This window comes from Simochromis diagramma, unplaced genomic scaffold (genome assembly GCF_900408965.1).
Source record: "Simochromis diagramma unplaced genomic scaffold, fSimDia1.1 OVJJ01000304.1, whole genome shotgun sequence".
NCBI lineage: Eukaryota > Metazoa > Chordata > Actinopteri > Cichliformes > Cichlidae > Simochromis > Simochromis diagramma.
In genome coordinates this window covers 5,219,294-5,244,961 of record NW_024387030.1, presented here as the reverse complement: position 1 = coordinate 5,244,961, position 25,668 = coordinate 5,219,294, and the positions used below count along the sequence as shown (strand labels likewise).

Sequence of the window (25,668 nt, the reverse complement as noted above, 5' to 3'; positions counted from 1 at the left end):
TCCAGAAGGCAGTGCGTGTTGCATTAAAATCTGGCTGCATGTGTTTTTTTAATGTGTTTATAATTCCAGCAAATTTGAAAAGATCTTCAACACCACTGGCTGAAATGTGGTCCCAAACCAAATTTTGCAAAAGGCTGTAAACACTCACTGTTGTACCGCTCTCCTGACCTCTTCCAAACATACTGGTGCCGGTTAGAACCAAATTTCAAATCTTGATTCATCACCCAATTAGACTTGTTTCCACTGATTTTCAGGCCAGTTCTGGTGTAATTTGCCATTTTCTCCCCGTTTCCCTTCCTTAAGAATGGCTTTGTGAAATTTTTATTTTTATTGTCAGTAAGACTATTTAAAGGATGCATAAAAATACTTTTGCTTAAACTACAGCTTGTACTTTACTTTTTCTTTCTGGCTCAAAATGACTTAATATGAATGATAAGAAACATGTTTGATTATAGGTCAACAAGCATTTCGGAACAGGTTAAATACCGGTAATCCTTTTTTGGCAGATGATCATTTAAAGCACTGGCATCTGATGAAAAGACAGGGAACTGGTATGAGGGCTGAAGAAAATCAGAAGCTCTGCCAGCGAGAACAGCAGGTCCACAACTCCACCTGAGAGAGAGGGAGAGAGAGAGCAGCAGGCAAGAGAAAGGAAAAGAAAGAAGTGGGAAAAAGACTACCTGGACCAGGACACAAATTATACATTTTTCTAACAAGCTGCTGGTAACAAACTGCTTAAAGATAGAATTAAATTTGATTATTTGCTAAGTTTTCTCTTACATGTAGACACAACAGTGTTTCATCCTTTGAGTTGGGTGTTTTTTTTTTTGTTATGCTTGAATGATTAATATGTAATTTTATGTGGCTTAGCGTTACAAAAAAGAGAGATTCCTCTGACAATTCTCAGGTAAAAACACTGATTTGTAAATGAGCCGAAAAGCAGTCAATGGCCAAAACTACAAAAAAATTGGAAGCAAAATATTTAAAAAAAAGAGAAAAAAAAGAAAAAAAGAGTCAGTCAGCATTTTTGCACAAAGCTGTAGGTTTATAGAGAGTTCATGCAATGCCAAATTCTTTGCTGTACTGGTTGCTTATTTTGTGGTCTAATCGTTAGGATTACAAAGGGTACCTCTAGGTTGAGTAAACTTTTATTCAGTGAGGTTGCAGCAGTGGCATCACCCCCTTCACCACAAGGTGGCAGCAGAGCCCGCTCTCTTTTGACAGCTGCAGCAGTGAATAACAAGTACATCACATCTGTCCGTGTCAGACACAACGCAGGAGGGAAAAATTAAATTGAAGTTTGACGAGTCTCTTTGAAGTTTGCATAAAGTAAGTGACTGCCTATAAACAGTCTCTTACGTTGCGCTGATTTGGTCCAGGGGGTTTTAATGGAAGCTTGTCAAATCGCTATCTATCCCCGACTTATTTATTTATTTTAAAATATGCTTCTCAGGAGCCTCACTCTCACCCCGATCTCTTCCAGAATGTTATCAATCGACGCATCACTGACCCTCGTGATGTGCATGAACTCTGGTTTTAAATCAGGGACACTGCAGTGAGTTTGACCCGATTTAAAAATGCAGTGAGCAAGAGGAGAAGAAGGGAGCATCTTATCACCAGTGCAGAGAGGGAGAGAGGGAGGAAGGGAGGGAGGAAGAGTCCCACCGTGTTTCGGAGGCAGAAGAGTCCAGACCGGCGGCTTCAGAGGAGACACGGACCCACTATGTCCCGGTTATGTCCTTACCTGGTTCAGGTAGGTGAAATCACGTCTTTAAGACTGTTAAACATGCATGTGCATGCAGCTGATGATGTTGCATGTTATGACCTGTGAATGACACCGTTTTATAGCTGCAGCTGAGGACCTGGAGACAGCTGCTAAACGATAATAAAGAGTATTTAGGCAGAGTCATTATGTGTGCTGTTTGAGATGGCTCATTTCTGGCTCAAGCCATAGTGATTTTTGATTTTTATTTTTATTTATTTTTTGTCAAAATAGGCCAATACTTATTTTTCCAAAGGCTTCTTTTACTCACTTAACTTCGCTCAACTGTAGAAAACAACCACATGTATCAAAGATTTTTTTTTAAAATAATTACCATGTCCACATTGATCTTCGCTCAATTCAGTTACCCAAAAAATATTAAATCAGAATACTTTAAATTTTTTTCATTACTGTTGCATAGCTTTATTCATGATGGATATTAATAGACATTAATTCATTTTTAATACTTGAAGTCTTTGCATGAAGTTGATTCCCTGAATTGACTGAACACTGGCCCTCTACTCACATGACTTAAAGAAAATAATATACTGTATTTTGTACAAGATCCAGACATGACTATTTCATCAGCAGTTCCATGTTCCATGATTTCAATTGGTTCACTGATATAGTGAAACACAACATGGTGTGAACTGATATTTTCTTGTAATTTAGATCATACAGTTGTTAAACATATTAAAACCCCTTTTGTAACTAGCTTGTTGTCCGTGGCATGAGTAATGACTGACTTAAACATAAAACTGCCCTTACTTGTTACTGTACAAAGCAGTAATGGAGTGCACACACAATAACATGCAGGTTGTGATAGTTTTAAATGTTCATTCACTTCTGTTTTTGCATCTAAACCCACTAAATGTCAGAAAATCCAACCAACTATTCAGAAGAAAATGTAGAACGAATGGGCTTTAAATGTTAATAAGTTCAAAATATAGCACTCATTATTTCATTTTTTGATAATCATGATGGATTTTAAAGCTGTTGAGAGCATTAAGCAAGCATTTTGTCCTGAAACTGACACTAACTTGACACTTTTAATATGAAGTAAGAGAGCAGTAAGTGTGAAAAGGATATTTCATCATCCAAATGATCCCACAGGGGTCTTTATCAATGACTGAAGAGGTCTCTAGCTGAATTACAGGATTGTAACTTCTTAAACAGGTCAGTTAAGGATGATTTAGACATAAGGTTAAATAGGGCAGCATAATTATGCAGCCTTTATCTTCTCAGTTCTCAATTAATGATGGGAATATGCAATGTTGTACATATATTTATTGTCGATTGCAGGGTATTAAATCATAAAGTTACATCATTTAAAAATTGGACCAAATTTCATTAAAAAATGTTTACTATAAAATGTATTTATGCATACTACTTCAAATGTGGTCATGCAATTTTTCAGATTATACATGTTTATTAACCCCATGAAATACATTTGGAGAAAAGTCAAGTTAGATTTCACACACTTTTAATTAATAGAGATGAGACTAGTAATGGGGAGAATACAGACAATATTGTTATAGCGTAATATCCTGAGCTTTGCTCTTATTTTTGTCACGTCTCCACTTTGAAATGGCATCAGATATGAGGAATGAACCCGAGGTAGAAGCTCAACAAGCAGTCAAAGGTATAAATGTAGAATCAGTTGAGATCCTCAACTAGGACAGTGGCAGCTGTCCGTGGTGCTAGAATTTGAGCATTCTCAGTTTTCAAATAGCTCTGTGTCTTTAGATATGTACTTATTCCCTCCCAAAAAGTATTTGCCTGGTTGGATCTCCTGTATATTTTTACATTTTTAGCTATGGTGTGATTGGATGAAAGATGATTGATCTGCAAGTATTTTTTCTCCTACAGATTTCTGAAATACATGTGTTGAATTATTTAGATTTGTCAATGTAATAAATGTATTATAAAGCAAGAATTAACGCTCCATGTCTCATTTGCAGGGTGGAAACACTGAAGAAGAAGCAGATGAGTTTAATTTGCTCGTAGAGGATTGATGGCCCTGTATTATGGCCAAGTGGACATGATTCTACATTCAGCACCTCTGGCACGATGTCGAATATGATTTACCTGACTGTCGTAAGCATTTTATATTTACCTTTTTTACTGTTCGAGGCATTCGGTTTGTCCAGAGGAAAGTATGAGAGGTCGGTGGTGCCAAGTTCTGCCTCTCGCCTGGTGGCGAGGATGGACGGGGATATTATAATTGGAGCCCTTTTCTCTGTTCACCACCAACCATCAGCTGAGAAGGTGGCGGAGAGGAAATGTGGAGAGGTCCGCGAGCAGTACGGCATCCAAAGGGTGGAGGCCATGTTCCACACTTTGGATCGGATTAACTCGGACCCAAATCTGTTACCCAACATTACCCTTGGATGTGAGATCAGAGACTCCTGCTGGCATTCCTCGGTGGCTCTGGAGCAGAGCATCGAATTCATACGAGACTCTCTCATCTCCATCCGGGATGAGAGCGACGGCTCCAGGTGGTGCATTGAAGGGGCGCCTTCCAGTCAGCCACCACCGACCAAGAAGCCCATCGTTGGAGTCATTGGGCCGGGCTCCAGTTCTGTTGCCATTCAGGTGCAAAACCTTCTGCAGCTATTCAACATCCCGCAGATCGCTTATTCTGCAACTAGTATTGACCTCAGTGACAAGACACTGTTCAAGTACTTCCTCAGGGTTGTACCCTCAGATACTCTTCAAGCCAGAGCCCTGGTGGACATTGTCAAACGATACAACTGGACCTATGTGTCAGCCGTTCACACAGAGGGTAAGACACTTTTCTTTATCAGCTGGGGGCTCACAACACAGCACTCTAAACTCAAACAGTACAGTAGTCTAATAAGAACCTAGCTTATTAGACTCCTACATTACCTATAATGCCACTCATTAGCTTTTTAAAAAAGCCCCTTCATGGCTTCCTGTGTTTGAAAACACACACTGTTGAAACCCTACATCTCCAGTGTGTGATACAGACCTTCTAATACACTGTTTCGAGTGCAGTTTCATGAAATCTAGATTCATCTAGACCTACAGAAGTTCTAGATTAAATCATTTGACATCATTTTGGCAGGTTTTGCAAGCTTGAAAACTCTCCAAAAATGTTTTTACTGACTAGCTGAGTACGATTCAATTTGACAGGTAAACTGACCTTCATTTGCAAAAATGCGATTCTATATTAATAGTGTCTGTTGTTTCTGTTGACCTAATGTATTTTATAAGAAACTCATTTCATTAGGCACACCTATTCAACTACTCCTTAACACAAATGTCAATTCAGAGATGATCATGATGACATGCTAGAGCTCAAAAGAACTATCAGAATGGGTAAGAAAGCTGATTTAAAGGTGAAATAACCACTCATTACAACCAAGGTATGCAGAAGAGCATCCCTAAACCTTAAAGCAGATGGGCTGCAGCGGAAGGTCACACTGGGTGTTATTTGTGTTGCCTTTGAACAGGGATGGCTGTAGTTCCCCTAGACTTTCCAAAATTGGGTTATAGAAGATTGGAAAAATGTTGCCTGTTCTGATAAGTGTTGACATGTGCTACTACGTTCAGATGGTAGGCTCAGAATTTGGCTAAACACCACAAAATCATGAATCCATCCTGCCTTGTATTAACAGTCCAGGCTGGTGGTATGGTATGGTATGCTATGGTATGGAGACGTTGCCCCCCTTAGCACCCACTGTGCATCATTTAAACACCATGACATGGTCCTGCAGCAGGGCGATGCCACAAAGCTCAGATCATCAGTGGTTTCTTGAACATCACAGTGATTTTACTGTACTCAGATGGCCTCCATAGTCACCAGATCTCAAACCAGTAGTGTGTCTTTGGGATGTGGTGGAACGGCTCACATCGCAGATGTGTGGTCCACAAATCTGCAGCTATTTCATGACACTCTCACGAAAACTAAAAGCAGTTCTGAAAGGAAAAAGGGGGTTCAATGGAATACTACCAAGGTGTAACTAATGAAGTGGCTGTGCTCAGTTTAAGTATGGCTTATGTACTGCTGTTCCAACAGCAGGTGGCTGCAGACATAATTAAAGCCTGTTTTGTGTGACTAATCCACATTCGTTCAAGTGGTGGGCAATTTCAGAGGAGAAGTGAGGTCTCTTTATGGTAATTATACCATTTGTTTTCATGCCTTAAAGATCATTTGAGGCATAAACTATCATTTTTGTACAACACTTGCTCAAAACACAACAGTCATCCCAAAGTCATTTTTTCCAGGCATGTTTTTATAATCAGATTCTAATTACGTTTCCTCCCACAGTTTTTATACCCGAGACATGGTTACGGAAGCTGTTGCAAATCAGTTTTAACTGATGGAATATGAAAACAAGTTTAAAACCATCTGCTAAATCAAAACAAAAACCTGGCAAACCTTCCTTGTTTACAGAAATGAATACCTGTTTGTCATTCTGTAATGAATTAAATATGAGCAGTAGGTGTTAGATGTTACAGAGGAAGCTAGATTACAGCCTGTTTATTGGATTTATGAGTGATGCTGCAGCTGAATGACTGCGAACATCTGGACGGACAACCTAAAAATGACAAGACGAGTGACAAGATGAGTGCTCATCCTCTGATACTACTCTTGAGGTCACGGTTGGTCCATTTGCTCTAGTTGCACTGCTCTTGATTCCACAGCAAGAGGTCTGGGGACACAGTGAACTATTTAAATGTTAAAAGAAGAGTTTTTCGATAATTTTCCCTCTGGATTATTTCCTTTAAAGAACATCTTATAGAATAAAACATGACAGAATGAACTTATGAATGAGAACCCTTTACATTTTCTTGTGAATGAGCCAAACTGACAGCTCCTTTTATCTTTCTCAGGTAACTATGGGGAGAGTGGGATGGAAGTATTCAAAGAGCTTGCCTCGCAGGAAGGCCTTTGCATCGCCCATTCTGACAAGATTTACAGCAATGCTGGGGAGAAGCACTTCGACAGGCTGCTGAGAAAGCTGCGGGAGCGTCTGCCTAAAGCCAGAGTTGTTGTCTGCTTCTGTGAAGGCATGACAGTCCGAGGGCTTCTCATGGCTATGAGACGGCTCGGAGTAGCCGGAGAGTTCCTCCTAATTGGCAGGTTTGTTGGAGAATGTTTTCCCACAGGGCTTTTAGGTTTGTCAGTCGCGGTGCTCTTTGGAATAAAAGAACAACAATGACGAGAAGAAAATCTTTCTTGCTGATGCTTTTCAAAAGTAGCTGTATTTTTATATATCCACAAAAATCAGTCAGTATATCAGTTTAAATAAATAGGAGGCATATTTGTATGTCAGATAGAGTAATGGCCTTTGTGTTAATAATGCTGATTCCAATCCCAAAAATGTTAGGATGCTGGATGATTAGGAAATCTCTTTAACTCATATTTAATCCAGAATTGAGTGTAGAAAATATTAACTGTTTAAAATGACAAAAATTCAATTCTATTCAATTCAATTCTTTATTTATTTGTCACATGTAGTTATAACTGGTACAACACACAGTGAAATGTTTTTTCCGGCTAAAAAGTACTCCCCCCCGACTGTGCATCTTACTAAAAAAATATCTATATAAAAGTATAAAAATGTATAATATCGTGCAAAAATATTACGATGTAATAGTTAAGAGCTATAGTGTACGTATTTACATAAATACAGATGTAAATGATAAATACAAATAAAAATAAGGATAAAACTCAAAGGAAAATTATATACTGTGTATGGAATTGTCCATCATGTTGTCCGATTTGTGTTTTGATTGAGGAGTCTCACTGTTTGTGGGTAAAAACTCCTCCTGAACCTTTCAGTTCTTGTTTTCAGGCTACAGAGGCGTTTCCCTGACCTCAGTGGCCTGAACAGTTTGTAAGCGGGATGGCTGGAGTCTTTAGTGATCCAGATGGCCCGGGATCTGCACCTTTCAGCGTAGATGTCCTGCAGTGTTGGTAAAGATGTTCCCATAGTGCGTTCAGCTGTGCGCACGACCCTCTGCAGGGCTTTCTGTTGCTGTACTGTGCAGTTCCCGTACCACACCGTGATGTTATTACACAGGATGCTCTCAATGACCCCGGTGTAGAATCTCCTCTGGATGTTCTTGGAGATCTTAAACCTCTTTAAACGCCTCAGATGATAGAGGCGCTGTCTGCCTTTGCTGATGAGGAAGTCCGTATGTGTGTTCCAAATAAGGTCCTCGTTGATATAAACACCGAGGTATTTAAAATTAGAGACTTTCTCCACAGGGTTTCCATTGATCTGAATTGGGGTGTGAGTTTTCTCGCCTCTCTGTCTCCTAAAATCAATCACCATCTCCTTTGTTTTGCTGATATTCATGGAGAGGTGGTTGCCACACACCACTTTGCTAATCCGTCCACCTCGCTTCGGTAGGCCCTCTCGTCATTCCCGGAGATGAGTCCTACCACCACTGTGTCGTCAGCGAACTTCACAATGGAGTTAGTGGGGTATCTGGCCGTGCAGTCCGCGGTGTAGAGGGAATAAAGAAGAGGGCTAAGCACACATCCCTGGGGGGCCCCTATGTTCAGTGAAAGGGTATGAGAGTGTGGCATTTAAAGAAAAAAATTATGTCAGTTTTGAATTTGATGGCTGCAACATATCTCAGACAAGATGCACTCAGAGAAAGCAAACCTCCCCCAAGGCAGCTCATGCTCTGGGCAGTATTTACATTTAAGGGACTACTACTATATTTTGTATATATTTATTTTGTTTTCCTTGTTTGTTTGTTTTTAAATATACTTTAAGACATTTGTGCTGCAGTTTACTTATTCAGAAACATTGTACATGTATTCAAATTGTTATTTAATTGGTTATAACTTGCTACTGTAATATACAAAATAGCGTGATGTATCGACTCCCTATACATCACTATTGATATGTTGCCAATATAAACAATGGCAGTAAGAAACAGTTATAAATAGCTCTATATAACTATTATAGTAATGCCTTGACCTTCAGATACATCTACTGACCGTAAAGAGGAGGTCAAAGGTCAAATTTGACATATTATTTGAAATCTTTATATATGTGACACTTTTACGAATCATAGTTTCAAAGTTATAAGGCTTTTGTCAAATCATTAATTGCTCATGCACACACACAAATATATTGTGTTATTTAATTTAGTTTCGTAATCACATAATTTCCTCAAGGATTAATAAAGCATTCTGATTCTGATGCTCCCACATACCATCAGAGACACAGGCCCCAAACTGAGCACTGATTATAATCCAGATGGTCTCATTCCTCTTTAGTCCAGAAGAAGAACACAGCAATTTCTCCAGATTCTCTGAATCATTTGATGAAATTATGTACTGTAAATGTGGAAATATTCAAAGTCTTCATAATTCTATGTTGAGGAACATTACTCTTAAACAAAAGACCCAGTTTTGTTGCACACAGGTGGTTCTCTGCTAATCTTTGATATTAGGAAATGCCACCTCTCTGAGATGCTCTTTTTTAAATACCTTATTTTATTACTGATCTGATGCCAATTAACCCAATTAGTTGCCAAATGCACCTTTAGCTGTTTTTTTAATTCCCTCTTACTTGTTCAGTGTTTTGTTGCCCCCATCCCAACATTTGACAATGCCTCAGTTTAAATGTTTAATGTTCCATGTTCGACGTGAGCAAAATATGGATTTATGAGCTCTGTAGATCATTGCATTCTGTTAATTACATTTTGCACAACGTCCCAACATTTCTAGAAATGGGGTTTTAATTTATCCTCCCAACAGGCATATTGAAACTAGCTGTGTTTTATATCTCAAAACTTGACATTTTTCAATAACCTGAGGTGCTTGTGCCACATTATTGACCAAATATTATCAAACCAAGGTATATCTGCACACATGGACCTTTACAAAAGATGCCAGTATGTTTTAGCCATCAGTTTGTGGACTTGCTTTTGAAGCCGACGTGACCCATGACCATATTTGGAGGACGGGTCTAGGGAGCTATCAGCTACCATCAGTGCTGCCTAGTTACCTTGGTTATCAAGGAGTGCCCATAACTCACTATAAAATTTATATGAATGAAATATGGTACAACAAATGGCACCCATCTTTCACTCATAGTGGTTATGTCATAAATTATGCACAACTCCAAACCCTAATGCAATTTAAACGGGCGATTTCCATCTAAAAATAACACCTGTGCAGTGTGTACAAATGGGGAAATTTGTACTGCTGTAAATGCCATCTTGCTCCAGCTCTGCTTTTTTTTTTGGCACTTGGGATCATTTAGTAGCTCTTCTGCAGCATTCACACGCTGTCAGTCAAGATAAGGATTAGCAGTTTCCAAATATTTAACAACTATTCTTCCACAACACGTTTAAAGATTAAATTTAGTGTTAATGTTTTACCTTTTAGAGAAAAGATGTTAGGCATCTTACTAGAAGATCCTTTCAGGAGCCCTTCATCTTCTACTAAATGCTAAACATAGAAAAATGACACTCTGCTGACTGAAATATGAATGCTGAATTCCATGTTGTGACACTCAGTTGTACTCAGAATGGATTATATACAAAAAGTTCATATGAAGCAAAATATTCTTCCTTTCCTAACGGTAGCAGAGTTCCCCTGAAAGCAAGAAGATGCTTTGAGTCTGGCTCGGTAATGAATAATGCATTCACGCTCCCTGTCAGATCACAGGAGGGATGGGCTAATATGGGACAGCACCTCCAGCATAAGCTGGGGAAAGTGGAGTAGTGAACATCAAAGCTTATATCAGCACATATACCAGGCATTCCCTTTTTGTGGAGCCTCAGTTCACCTTAAGTCCAGTTAGCAGTTGTTGTAGAACCAACGCTAAAAACCAGCTACGGCTGATTTGCCAAGAGTGGTTTATTAATGTTTAGATTCAAAGGAGTCAACCCGATTTACTTGCGACCCAAATGATGGAATAGGTGCATAAAGTTAAAAAAAATAGGACACATTAAAGCCTAAACTCGCTCTCACCCCTTCTACTTAAATTTGCACTGCTGTGAAAGTCTACACTGAAGATAAGGAGGGCGTGAGTTTGGTAGAGCAGTGTGCGTGTCTGTGCGTGCACACGTGTGTGTTTTCTGGGTCAAGGAGACTACTGAAAAAGGAAAATGTTTTTTAGAGCAATGCAGTAAGTGAACACACGCAGGCCTGTGCAGTGGGCAAATCGAAATGCCTGAGGTGCTGGTCATCAGCCATCCATCTTCTGCTGTGTGGAGGATGAAAGAGATGGCTGTTCTCACACTGCAGAACCCACACATCACAAACAACAAACAACTCGTTTGATCAACTCTCCAGTGAAGCCCCCATTGTGTTGGAATTCATAGAAAATATCAATTTTATGATTTAGATTGCAATGTTTGACTAGTGATCAAATAAATGATTTCATTAAAAAAACAGTTTGGCTCTACATTCATAGTTTTTCTAATAACGCCACTGTGCCCCAAATTAAATGATTCACAGACGTGTGAGCTCAGACTTGTGTTAGAAGTCTGTACAGTATGTGCGTGTGTTGACGTCAGAGCTGTAGGTTTTTGGCACCCAGAGTGTTGGACTGGGGGTAGTGTGATGCTGAGAAGCAGATGGCCAGGTACTGTTGATACTGTCACGCTGGACAACCATTGTCAATTTATTTTTGAAGCACCAGCCAAGCCAAAGATGCTGCTGGCTTTCGCTTCTTAAACAAAATGTGGGTTGTAGAAGTCTGGAAAGTGCTATTTTTGTCCTGTGGATGGGTTTGTGTAATATATACAATATTTTTAAATATTCTGTTTTGAAGGGTATTTAATTGTTTTGGACCAGATTTAAATGTCTGTTTAAATGTTAAAGCCCTCTTCTTATTGTTTCATCTTTTAAGGCCATGTGTACAGGCACACAACACACGCAATGGTTGTGCTCACTATTTTCACTTTTATTAACAGTTACACAACAAGAAAACAGTCTCAGTCCAGATTTCAGTCTCTCCCGCTCATCTCTTCCTTCACTATAAAAGAAACAGAGCCTGTCATCAGTCAAACGCCATTACCTGTCACCTCACCTGCCTCCCAGCGCTTCCCCCTTGAACTCACTGCTCCACTCCTCCCCTGCAGCTGAGCCAGGGACCACACCTCCACATGGTGTTACTCTCCAAAACTGATGAGCTGACGACCTGCTGAAGTTCAAATTAAACATCAGAATGGGGGAAACGGGATTTAGTGATTGGTTTGTGGTGTCAGATGAAGTCTTCAGAAGAGCATCTCTGAATGCAGAATATGTATCTCCTTGAAGGAGATGGATTACAGCAGCAGAAAACCACGCAAGCTGGGCTAAGAGCAGGAAACCGAGGCTACGATTCTCATCAACAACAGAAAAGTGTTGCAGATATTTATCTTTTTATTTTGTTTTTATAACTTGCAAGAATATTGGAAATTTGCAACTTTGAGTTAGTACCAAACATATGTAAAGGCAGGTAATACTACTACTACTACTACTAATAATAATAATAATAATAATAATAATAATGATAATGATAAGACACCAAAATACATTTCTTAATAAGGTGTTGGACAAAACTAGAACAGCTTTGGCACACTTTAGCAGTGAATCTCAAAATCTGTAAGCCTGCTGGAGTTCTGTCTTTCCTCATTTACTGTTTTCATGATAGTCCAAAATCTCCCACAGGTGCTCAGCTGGATTTAAATGTGTTGATAGCACATTATTATTATCAAACTATCCAGTGACCCAAGCTTTGACCCAATAGCTAAATGAATGAGAACAATAAATATGTTATTTGTTCCATATTTCCAGTTATATTTGTTGTATTGTGAGAAAGAGCTCCTGTATCTGTCCTTGTGCAGCAGAGCTGAATCAGTCTGTTAGAGAAGGTGCTTCTCTGCCTGTCCAGTAATGAATCCAGAGGCTGGAAATGATTCTCCATGATGAGTAACTGTTTGTTAGTGACTTTCTCCCCAGCACAGCTTCAAAAGTGTCCAGTTTGCAGCCAATCCCAGACCCAGCTCCGATGCTGCTCCCCCAGCAGACCACAGCAAAGCAAACTGCCTTCGTCACAGATCTCCAGCATTTCGCTGCACATGTCTCAGCTTCCTCAGGAAATAGAGCCTGTTCATCACCTCTGTGTTCACAGCCTGTATTGGTCTTCCAATTCAGCCCGCTGTAGATGTGGACACCCGGTTACTTGTTCTTCTCCATCACATCAAAATCCTGTCACAAGTTAGACACGGGTCATCGTTTTTTGATCACCACCTCTCTGATCTTATTCACATGTAGAAGCAGATGATTCCTCCAAGACTACTTCACAAATCATCGTCTCAGTAGAAGAAGAATTGGGTTAAATGCACTTGAGAAATCAGAGAAGGTGATCTTGACCTTGCAGCTGTTTCTCTGTGTATGGGAGGAAGCTGTCTGCAGCATGTAGATGAATATATCGCCCACTCCCCGGCTTGGTCTGTATTCAACCGCAGAGCGTCAAGAGATGTATTCACCTGTGGTCTTTTAGGTGGACCATCTTCAGTGCCATCATCACATGAGGTTGCTTTCATCATCAGGATAAACATGTTTCATCATAGGATACAGGTAATCTCTTAAAATAGCTGGATTGATTTACAAGCAAGTGGACCCAAATCATGACAGCAAAATGCTCTGTGCAGCTAATGTGCCACCAGATTGGTGGACTGAAGGGTTGAAGTTTTTCTTCAGGTTGTCACTGATCTGTAATGTTTTGTTTTCCATTCAGTGTGTCGCTGCATTTTAAGAAGCTGTTTTTCTGTCAAATCATCACTGGAATATTCAGTTTAAAGTCTCTCATATTCCCTTTTCTCAGCTTTCATTTTCACCCGCTGAGACGTACAATGCCACATGAATATATCAAGGACTTGATCCTACACTGCATAATGCTGCTATAAAACACATTTGAAACTGAAATGAATGAGAAATGGGGTTTTCATTTTTATTCTAATTTAAATCTGGAGCATCCAAAAGTCTCTTTTGTCTGCATGACCTTTTGCAACAGGATCAGATGCTGAACTGACTTTCAAAGTGTTGAGTATAAAGCTATAAATACGAGTTATGACCAGCTTTGACACTTAGGGCTCTAGAGTCTGCGTGTTGGGTGGGAGTTTGTTTCTCTCCGGGGCAGATTGTAGAGCCGCAGTACTAATCTGCGAATTCTCACCAGACTTGTGATTGTGTCTGTGGACTGAGGCTTTTTTTTCCTTCTTCTTCTTTCAGCAAGTACAGCGAGCACTCCACGCCCCTCAGCGGGGAGGCTGAAAGGGAAACAAAGTCAGGAAAACAAAAGGGAGATGTTGTTTTTCTTCAGGATTTAGTGTGCGCTGAATTTTGGAGCTCGGCAGCATAAAACAGTTTGTTATTTTTGTCTTGCCAGATGACTAATATTGTGTGACTTGTTATTAAATTATAAAAATGCAGTAGCTGGAGATAACCTTTAGGGTTAGGTTTGAATGCTTGGCAGGTTTTAGGTTGTGTATTGATATTTTGTTGGTTGCAAAAGATATTCCTTTGATAACAGAGCTTTGGAAACTACATCAATTTAACTGTCTCTGATTAGATCCTTCTCTTTCTCTGCTCTTTCCCACAAAAGAGATATAATTTATTATTTATTTATAATATTATGGGTTTTGAAAGGTCAGTAGGAAAGATTTTGCAATGCTTTAAGCTCTGACATAATGTTTAGACATACAATGCAGCAAGTGGGTGTCTAGTTTAAGTAGAAATGATTACAATGTCTTCCTTCTCTCTGCAGTGATGGATGGGCAGACCGAGTCGAGGTGGTGGAGGGGTACGAACAGGAGGCTGTGGGAGGCATCACCGTGAAGCTGCACTCTGAAGAGGTCTCCTCATTCGACGACTACTTCCTGAGGCTCAAGCTCAGCACCAACACCCGCAACCCATGGTTTCCAGAGTTCTGGCAGTACCGGTTTCAGTGCCGCCTCCCTGGACACCCGCAAGAGAACTTGAATTATGCACGGAACTGCTCAGGTAGCTAAACAACTCGTCAAGCAATTATGATGTTTTCCTGCTGTTTCTTTGCTTTGTTTGGGTTTTTTTTATTCCTGGTTTCCGTTTTTACGCCAGCGTGCTACATCTGCTTGTCTTTTTCAACTGTTCTGATGCGTTCAATGCCCAAAGGATGATGCCAAAAGGGCCCCACAAACTGGAACACGCTATTTAAATATGAATTAGACTGCCAGAGGGTAAAATTCTCTCTAAGTCAATCCAGTAACACATATTTTTTTTATATTGTTCATTTCTGTGACACTTGGCTTTACAGAGGATGATGATCTAGGTAAACTAAATCCTTTCACGTATAACAGAGCTAATGCATTATATGTTAATTTCTCGAAACAATGCTCAACAAGCATGTTTCCAAGACATAACTGTTTTATACACCACTCATATGTTTTTCTTTTTAAAATAAAAGCCTCTATATATTTACGTTTTCAATCTTAAGCTTTATGTTTTATGGGGATGAAGATGTTTCTCAAGCTCCCCAAATTTAAAATCAGTTATTTTAAAATGAGCCTATTTGAACATGTTGATAAACGTAAATATAAAATGTTGCATGCAGCAAAAATCAAAAAAACGTTTTTTGACTTTAAGCTATAAAGATACTTTTGGGAATTTGTTTTTGCCATTGCATCTTTTTTTTCCTTTGCACATTATTTTCAAGGATTTCTTTGATATATGACGCATATTTCTGCTTTTATTCATTTTTATGAAGCATCATTATTTAATAGCAGTTATTCACATAGGCATAGTTCGAGATATAGTGATTTGTCCTGTCCTGCAAACATTTGTTTTTTTGTTGTTGTTTGTTTTATTTTATTTTTATTTATATGTGTATCTATTTATTTATTTTGGTGTAGAACTCCAAGATGGTGAGTGAATACTTTTTAATGGAACCATAATGCTCCTCACTTTGGAAATATACATAGAGGTTGACTGATATTAAGGTTTTATCACATGCTGGGAAAATGTAAATGCATTGCTAATAATCTTTTTTCTTTCTATTACATTTCCAATTAATCTCAGTTGACCTCTAATATATGAAGCTATTGGGATGTTTTTCTTCCTGTGCACTGAAAGCTCAACAATTGGGTCTTGTTTGCTCACACTTTGTGCTTTCCCACCTTTTCTAGCCTTAAGACAGTCGCATAAAACAGCCCAATAACATTTGAGTGAGATGGGAACTCGCTTAATTGCATGTAGCCACAGAAATAGCAGTTAACATGCAGGTAATGCATACGCTGGGATCCATTTTCTTCTTATCTCTGCACAGTTTAATCCATGAAATATACAGAGAAGGTTCACTTGTCATGCAGCCGACTAATCCCGACGTGCAGCAGTAGGTCCTCTGCTTGCATGCTCGCATCATGACATCATTGCATCATGACTGAAGCTCACACAGCTCAGAGGAGTGCGGCGAGCGTCAAAGCGAAGGAGCTGTTAAACTAGGTCATCACCAGCAGATCCCATCGGACGCTCACCCAGCTGCTACCCAACTAAATTTACTGTTGATGTGTTTGTTTGCAGAGGCAGTGAGTTTCCCAGCAGTCCTTTTTAGCGATCATTACGTGATTTAACACAAGTGGCAACAAACACGTCAGCAATGGATGACACTTGCGAAAGCCACCACGCTGTTATAAATGTCGCGGGATAGGACAGAATAAATTCTGTCTCACGGACTGCATAGACTGACAGTATGGCTGAGAAAACATGCAACAAATGAATGTATAAAATGCTAAAATCAGGGCAAACACCAATCATCTGCATTCCTGCTCCTTAAGAATAATAAGTTGTTTCCAAAAACTCTGACATACCTGATTTTTAGGTTAAATGTTCTGCAAGCCAGTAAGAGATGCTCACAGCCTGATGAGCCTGACTTATAACCTATAACTAGTAGAAGTACTGACATTAGCTGACTCGACCTAACCTATTACTTCTGAATCTGTAAAAGACCCATAGGGATTGAACAATGACATACTTTCAACCAACAGTGTAACAGTAATGCTACTACTGCTACTATTAATAATAGTGGACGACATGAATTGCATTGTCAATTAACATTTTTTTAACTGTACACATAATACATACAGTATATTATAGAGTGTGTTTCCATCCGAGGAGACATGCTGTAATTTTCCACCTTAAAGTGTCATAAAAAGGTATCTGGTGGCAGATATTCAGCATGGTGTGATTATAGTGGGATCTTTTTCCATTTACAATTTTAGTATATGTTTGCATTAGTATAAATTTAAACTCAAGGAAATGGGCGAAAAACTTTCAAGTTTAGCCCAAAAGTGTCAAGTTCCTACATAGCTGCAGATTAGAGAGACTTGCTTTTAGAAGGGCATAGGTATCTGTTAATACATTATTCCTAATAGATAAAATAAATAAATACATCTTTTTCTCTACTGTACATTTCTATTGTCTAATTATCACAATCTCAGCTTCAATTATGACATATAGATGCGAAGATTAAAGCTTTTCAAGCTTGAAATCCTAATGAAAGATTAATGGCACTTAAAAACAAAGAATTCTGCAGTGCTTAAAATAAGGTTCAATTTTAATATATCCAAAAGCAAACCTTGATTTCTTTTTAGACTTGATTTCAGACTTCTAAATTACTCATTGGTCATTCGTGCACTTTTGGAAAAATGTTATATTATAGGAGTGGCAACTTTTCTTAGGTTCTGGATGTAGTTTTAAAGTTTTGCGTGCAGCAAGTTTTGGTGGTAGTGCTTCAGCGTCTCATGCTGTCCTCAGTGTCACCCTGCATTCCTCCGTTGCTCATTACTGCCCTCGCTGCTGAGCCTTGCCCTGGCCTGAAGAGTTAGGAGATAAGACCTGTTAACACCACAACTTCCTGTGGATGTATATATATATCTGGCTTTGTCCTGGAAAAGATGGCGACCGAGGAATGATTTGGGCAGCTGGACAGTATGACATTGATGGTCGGTGTAAATGCTTGAAGTAATCTTTAGACCTTTGCTTGGCTGTACAGACCAAAATGTTCTGGTGAACTGTTTGTACCATTGATGCTATCTGTGATTAGCACAGACTCTAAACATGTTGCTTTCTTTTGCTGTTTTCTTGTGATGATTTAGGGCATTGTTTTCCTTAGCCCTCAGTTGCAGCACTAATTTTAATTGTCTCTGCATATAAGAAATTCAGTCTGAATATTGAGCCTCAAAGAATGACATGTGAGAGACTTCTGCCTCTGCTTTTTTATTTGTTTGTTCCTTACTGGCATTTTTCTCAGGTAGAAATTATCCAGCAATGTGTCAGCCTATTGGTATCATCCGACCCTCGTGTCAGACTTACATGGATACAAAGTTCGGACTTTGTTTTCAACGGGCACATTACCTGCATTTCCTAACAGCTGCATTTCCATGAATGCTCAGGAGCAATCACAGGATATAATATAGATGTTCTTTGCTGTCTGCATCGCAAATGATATCCCCATTGTGTGGTTACGCTGGTTTTGTGTACACCTATGAAGGAAATGTAGTTCAGTAAGAGAAAATGCATCACATAAATAACCCCCAATGAACAAACACTTGGCAACAGTGGGAAGGAAAAGCTCCCTTTTAACAGAAAGAAATATTCAACAGAACCAGTCTCAGGGAGGACCATCTTGCTTTAAAATATACAAACACACGGGAATAACAAGTGACATGACCGTAGGTTTCACAGATGCAACAAGACAATCGGTGTTTCTTTTACCTCACCTGCCAGTGCTCTAGCTCTATGACGGGTCTGTGCCTGGCTCCCAGTTTTACCAAAACACAGTGAATGCATGGTGTAGCTTGTTATACTTTAATACAATGCAACTGATAAACTGCTACTCTGCTTCTAGCTTGCATTACACTGAACTGATAGGGTGTGTCTGAACATCACACAGTGTTTGCTTCCAAATATTTTTTGTCTCATTCATTCATCCCGTTCGTCTGAGAAAAACCCCCAATAAGAACAGAAAAGATTCAAATAAGTGTTGGTTTGTTTTTCTGCTTGAGGAGACTGATTCTCAGTGGTTTCTATAGTTTTAGGCCAACTCTAATTGAATCCTGACTCATGACTGCAGAAATGAACAGTCTTGCCATGGTAACAAGGATTATTTGAAGCCATCTTCCAAGGCTTCCAGTTCTTTTAAAGCAGTATCCCACAGAGGCAAAGATACATGTGGCTTGCTGGCTGAATTTAGAGAGCAGTTATAAGAATGAATCTGTGAGCACCCTATCACTCCTTTGTAATATGTTACATCATGCTAGACAAGATATTAGGTATACCTGAAATGTAGAAATGTAAACTTTAACCACATAAGATGCTTCTGCTTGCAGCAATAAAGCACCTCGTGTAAGTCTTTCCCTGTATGTTTGTCTTGAAGATGAATCCTTACTGTTCTCTCATGTGTGGGCAGGTTATGAAAGTCTGGAGGACAACTACGTGCAAGACAGCAAGATGGGCTTCGTCATCAATGCCATCAATGCGATGGCCCACGGGCTGCACGATATGCACTCTCACCTTTGTCCCGGCCACGTGGGGCTCTGTGATGCCATGAAGCCTGTTGATGGAAGCCACTTACTGGAATTCCTTCTGAAGACATCCTTCACAGGCGTGTCCGGGGAGGACATATGGTTCGATGAGAACGGCGATTCTCCTGGAAGGTAAACCCACTTTTCTTATTGTTTTAGGTGAAAGGAATTTTTTTAGACATTTTTAGAAAAAGTAGTTTAATTAAGACAGCATTAACTGACCTTCAATTTCACCCAGCGGAGGGCAGTGAACCACCAGTGCTTAAAAGGAAAAAATCCAATATATTCACTATTCAGTAACAGAGAACAAGTGAGAAGGTGATTAAAACCGGGATAAATGTAATGTTTTAAAAACTGCTGATAAATGTAAATTGAGGCACTACGATATTTTACCCACTAGCAAGACACACCATTAACCAGGGTACACCTTGCTAGTGGGTTGGGCCAGATTTTGGTCCATGTTGACACAATATTATCACACAGTTGCTGCAGATTTTCTGTACTTCTACAATGAGAATCTCCCATTCCAACACATCCCAAAGGTGGTATAGTGGACTGTTGGACTTTTTACTCACTGGGTATTTCTCTTTTTGGACCAGTCTCTGTAAACCCTAGACATGGTTGTGTGGGAAAATCCCAGTAGATCAGCAGTTTCTGAAATACTCAGACCAGCTCATCCAGCACCACAAGCCACACTAGGTTCAAAGTCACTTAAATCACTTTATTAAAAAAAACAGCAGGTTCTCTACACGACTAAATGCACTGAGTTGCTTCCATGTGATGCGGCTGATTAGATATATGTTTTTGTGAGCAGTTGAATAGGCATCTCTAGAAAAGTGGTTGGTGATTATTGGCTGATCTAAAGCACAATCGTGATCATAACAGCACACAACTTCCAGTAAGTAAGCCAAATACAGCATTAAGTAAGTCCGTTCATGTCATTAAATCACAAAGTTTATGGTTAAGCTGTTGAGATAAAGTTAAATATTCTCCAAATTATATGTAGTAAAAGGGTCAGTGACTTCTTTTATGCTGAGTGAGTATGATCCACCTAAGAAATACCAGTAAACATAACATCTATCAGCAATGGTGAAAGATCTTCCTCTGAGCCATTTCTTTCTTTCCACAATCAGGTATGAGATCATGAACTTTCAGCATGTGGAGACCAGTGTTTATGATTACATCAACATCGGCTCCTGGCACGAGGGCATGCTGAGTATCGATGATGACATGATCCAGATGAACCGCAGTGAGATGGTCCGCTCTGTCTGCAGTGAGCCCTGCTCCAAAGGAGAAATCAAGGTTAAGCTCGGATCTTGTACATCTTGTGATCAAACATCCCTGTTACATCTTTGTTATTCAGTCTCTACGTCACACTTGTATGAGGTATTTGTGTAAAGTTTTTACAAAACACAGTAGGCCCCACATTGTTCATCTCGCACATAAATTGTTAGCTTGGCAACATTGTACCTGAATGAACTGAAGTAACATTGTAAAGAAAAGTGGGTCAAACTTCTGCCACAATGATGTGAGGGAATTATAAAGCCATGCAAAGAATGATAACTTCAAGTTATTGCTTCATAAACACGGCTCTCCACGCTATTAAACCATGGGGTTTATACAGTGCTTCTGCATTTTTGCTTAGTTTTCATCAAATAAATGATGACATGGTGTGACATATCATGTGGTGTTGTTAATCTGACTTTTTTCCCTATGCTGAACCTTTCTATCTTTGTTTTTACTGTGTTGAAAACAAATATTTAAATATTTATGTAGATCTGGCCTTCCTTGGACATCAAAATACATCCATGATAAATATAGTTAATTTTAGAAGAGTATTTTTACTTTTGATTACCTTGCATGTTTTATGAACCAGGTGATAAGGAAGGGAGAGGTGAGCTGCTGCTGGATCTGCACTGCCTGCAAAGACAATGAGTACGTCCAGGATGAGTTCACGTGCAAGGCCTGTGACCTGGGCTGGTGGCCTGACAAAGAACTGGAAGGTTTGCTTGCACTCTTCACTTATCCGCTTGTGTAAATCTTTAGCTGCTTTAAATACTGTGCAGGGCCTGGCACATGACCCTACTGGATTTTTTTTTTAGAGATTAGTTAAATAGGAAAAAGGGAAAAGGAAATTTAATCAACCTACCAACACCTCTAAAGGTCAGTTTTTTACATGTTATACTTGGATGTTTCAAAGGGTCCTAATATACTATGACGTGTGTAACAGTCTTCACAAAAATTATACACAATATATTAGTAAATCAGTGAACAAAGGGGTGATTTTATAGCCTATTTCACAAAGGAATCTTAGTAAACACAATTTGAAGCTTAAACAAAAAAACCCACAAACAAACAAACACCATCTTCTGGTCTCTCAATTAAAAAGTAAATAAATGCAATAAACGCATTTTAGATAATGTCTACCAGCTTCTTGAAATCACCAATGCTCCAGTCAGTATACAAAAAAAGATCCTGGACAAAGTGATTCATCTGATCCACACAGCAAATTTTGCTGCTCTGCAGTTTTGTCATTTAAATTTAGATGAATTTAGGTTGCTTCAGTGGCCACAGGGTATGTTTCTGCTGCATGACTGATGCTTGCAGAGATAAGAAGAGTTTCTTCTGGCTTATCTGAGGCAGTTTTTTTTTAAAGTTAAGTTCCTCCAAGCTTTTACTTCTCCTCCTCTTACCTGCACCCTGTACAGCCTGTCCCGCTAAGATTTTTGCAGCGCTATTTCACAAACCTGTTCTGTCCTATTTTCATTGCTTTCCCATGACACCTGAGAGCCATTCATCATCTTCACCATTTCATCCGACAGCAGCCCTAGTTCACTTACCACTCTTCTGGCCCATTTTCAAAGGTCTTCTGTGGCTTTCAAAGACACTTCCTTAATAGGATCATCCTTCCTCCATGCTGTTTCATTTTTTATTTTTACAGCCACAGATGTTTGGATACACATGAAAACAGCATAATGCGTAGCACAAAGAAGGATATAAAATATTCTTGTGCACTCTTCTAACCCTACCTCTTGGCATTGTACAATAAATAAATAACACAACATGAATTAGACATTCAAAGTGTGTTCTCAGCATGAGGCAGAGAGGCGAGCTTATTTGGATCCATGAAAAAGCAGTTAGTTATTTTGTCCTGCTGCACCAGCACCCCTCCTCTGCTGGCTGCAGCCCAGCCTTGCCATGGCTGAGTAGAAAGAGGCTTATTTATAGTTGAACTAAAAACCTACTTTGAGACTTACTGTATTTTCTCAGGCAAAGATGGATTTTATTAATTTCTAATGTGTCCATACAGTACAACGTTGATATATTAGACTTTTCATTGAAAACGACCCTTTATTTAACTACGTTTCTCTAAATAATCATGAATATATCCCCAGAGCTGGTGCTAAAGGGATAAAAAATGTATAGAGTTGGCCAGCTTTTAGTATACTGTGGCTGTGTTTTTATAACCCGTGTTTTTCCCCTTTACAGGCTGTGAGCCGATCACTCTACGCTATCTGGAGTGGAGAAATCCAGAGTCCATTATCCAGGTGGTCTTCTCCTGTCTGGGCATCCTGGTAACATCATTTGTTACCTTCATCTTTGTCTTATACCGCGACACACCAGTGGTCAAATCCTCCAGCCGGGAGCTCTGTTACATCATCCTTGCAGGGATCTTCCTGGGCTATCTGTGCCCTTTCACTCTCATCGCTCGACCCACCGTGGCCTCTTGCTACCTCCAGAGACTCCTCGTCGGACTCTCAGCTGCCATGTGCTACTCAGCCCTGGTAACCAAAACCAATCGCATCGCTCGCATCCTGGCGGGCAGCAAGAAGAAGATTTGCACGAGGAAGCCGAGGTTCATGAGCGCTTGGGCTCAGGTGGTCATCGCCTTCATCCTGATAAGTGTCCAGCTCACACTGGAAATTACCCTCATCATCATGGAGCCTCCTGAACCCGTCAAATCTTACCCCAGCATCAGAGAAGTCTTCCTGATCTGCAACACCAGTAACCTTGGTGTTGTAGCTCCACTGGGCTACAACGGCCTGCTGATCATGAGCTGTACCTATTACGCCTTTAAGACCCGCAACGTCCCTGCAAATTTCAATGAGGCCAAATATATTGCCTTCACCATGTACACCACATGTATAATCTGGCTGGCGTTTGTGCCAATCTACTTTGGCAGCAACTACAAAATCATCACTACGTCCTTCTCTGTGAGCCTCAGCGTGACTGTAGCTTTGGGGTGCATGTTCACTCCAAAGATGTACATCATTATCGCCAAACCTGAGAGGAACGTGCGCAGCGCATTCACCACCTCCGATGCGGTGCGCATGCATGTCGGCGACGGTAAAATTGCTTGCCGAAGCAACAGCCTGTTGAACATGTTCAAGAGGAAAAAGAACACTGGAAATGGCAGGTAGGTTCATTAATTGAGTCTGTGAGTCCTGCTCCTGAGGCACCTCAGGGATGCTGGTTTTACTGTAATTCCCTCTCAAAGGGAACGTGATGTCTTACTGTATTCACTTTCCTAGGGACACCTGTTGTAAACTGTGACGGATATAGGTCAGTACCCAATTCACACAGCCAGTTCAGCCCTTGATCTGTTATTAAAATTAAAACAAGCATCTCTGTGTGCTAAGGGATGGCAAATTAGATCCCTAATACAGAATGCAGGGTTTCTCCAGGGCTTCAATAGCATTTAAGGTGTTTCTTTTGAGATGTTATATTCAAAACCTGTAGATACCCTGTAATACTGACAATATTTTTAAAAAAAAATCAAATCAAATAAAAATAATGACATTAGTTTTTTACATGAAGCAGAAATGCTCTTTCTGTCTCCACTTTTCTGGGTTCCTATGAAGTAACAGCCGTCTTTATTTTGTTCATAGTTCTAATGGAAAGTCTGTGTCATGGTCTGAACCAGGTGCAAGACATCCTCCAAAAGGGGATCACATGTGGCACAGACTGTCAGTGCATGTGAAGAGACAGGAAGCAGGTTCCAATCAGATGGCTGTCATCAAACCCTTAACTAATACCTACCATAACACGGGCCTGGAATTCTCAGACCTCAGCACTAAGACTTTGTACAATGTGGCTGAGGAGGATGAGAGTGACCCTGTCCATTATAACTCCCCTGACACTCCCCCTATGGTGGCCCACGGGCAAATGCCTGCCAGTGGGCTGAAAAAAGATGTGCACGAGGAAGTGGAGCTCTATTCCCCCGAGCCTTTGCAGCAAAATAGCATTATCCCCCCCAAACATGTCATGATGGACCGCCTGCAAGAGGAGGGGGTGGTGAGCAAGTTCAGCAGTGACATGCCTGAGATCCGTGATATGATAAGCATGCCTGAGGCTGTCAGTGGTGGGATGCCAGTGTACCATCAGGCTCACCTCATCCAGCAGGAGCCTGTCCTGCCTGTGCAGCTCGACCCATTTGATGAGGAACCTGTCTTCCCTTTAGAGGAGGAAGAAGAGGAGGAAATGAATGAGCAGTTTGGCCTTCTCCACGGCTACATGTACAACAACTCCCAGATTCATGACGAGGAGGACTTTGTTGAGGTCAAATTAGCAACAGAGGACTCTCTGGCTCTGATGCCCCCCTCGCCTTTCCGTGATTGCACCGGTGCTCTAGTAAGCCCCTTTCCCAACTCGCCAGTGTCCGAGTCGATTTTGTGCACACCTCCCAATGTCACATACGCCTCCGTCATCCTCAGAGACTACAAGCAAAGCTCCTCAACTCTGTGAGGGCACGCCCTAAATGTTAACGCTTGTACTATAAGTTTTTATGTGTTGTATATGATTTTACATAAGGAAAAAGTGATCCTGTGGTCTGTCAAGTCATTTTTCACTCCTAATAGCTTTTACATGATAAGGGTGAGACATACTGTAAATTTCTAATATAAGCTTTTAGAGACAAAAATAACTGTATATATATATTTATGAAATATTGTTTGATAAATGTAGATTAGGTATCAATCTGATTAGTTTTTGGACTTTAAAGGTAACTTAATGAGCATAGCTAATATAAAATTATTCACTTTAATAATAAGAAAATTTGTTTTGTGTGACACATTGTGTGTCATGTCCTTTGTCGGGCAAACGTAGAGGTTTAAAGCAAGAGTTGTTTTTTTTTTAAAAAACTCCCTCATTGACTTTCTTGGCGAGAAATAGAAAACTAGGTCAATGTCACTCTCGTATATGTTTCTAGCTGCTCATAGTAGCTTCGTATCTAGTATACGGACATAAAAGTGGCATCCATCTTCACAGCTAAGAAGAGTTACACGCCCAGAACTATAAAACTATCTACTTAAGCTTGAAGTGCAGGGTAAAATGTTAATAAATGCCAACTTTATTGT

The 25,668-nt window shown here is 40.0% G+C and overlaps 1 protein-coding gene across 6 annotated transcripts; it reads left to right on the top strand.

The window, feature by feature from the left end:
- Window positions 1–1,273: 1,273 nt before the first annotated feature.
- grm1b (glutamate receptor, metabotropic 1b) lies at window positions 1,274–25,668 on the top strand. 6 transcript variants are annotated; one of them, XM_040042471.1, is made up of 12 exons: window positions 1,274–1,753; window positions 3,724–4,547; window positions 6,623–6,872; window positions 14,521–14,756; window positions 15,049–15,063; window positions 15,644–15,655; window positions 19,198–19,444; window positions 20,446–20,614; window positions 21,189–21,315; window positions 22,802–23,729; window positions 23,845–23,875; window positions 24,202–24,316. In XM_040042471.1, exons 2-11 carry the CDS (start codon window positions 3,833–3,835, stop codon window positions 23,864–23,866), a joined length of 2,721 nt encoding a protein of 906 aa, XP_039898405.1. In that variant the 5' UTR covers window positions 1,274–1,753; window positions 3,724–3,832; the 3' UTR covers window positions 23,867–23,875; window positions 24,202–24,316. The 6 variants fall into 6 exon arrangements, with proteins under 6 accessions (XP_039898405.1, XP_039898403.1, XP_039898406.1 ...); XM_040042469.1 differs by lacking the exon at window positions 23,845–23,875 and having other exon boundaries at window positions 24,237–24,463; XM_040042472.1 differs by lacking the exon at window positions 24,202–24,316 and having other exon boundaries at window positions 23,845–24,077.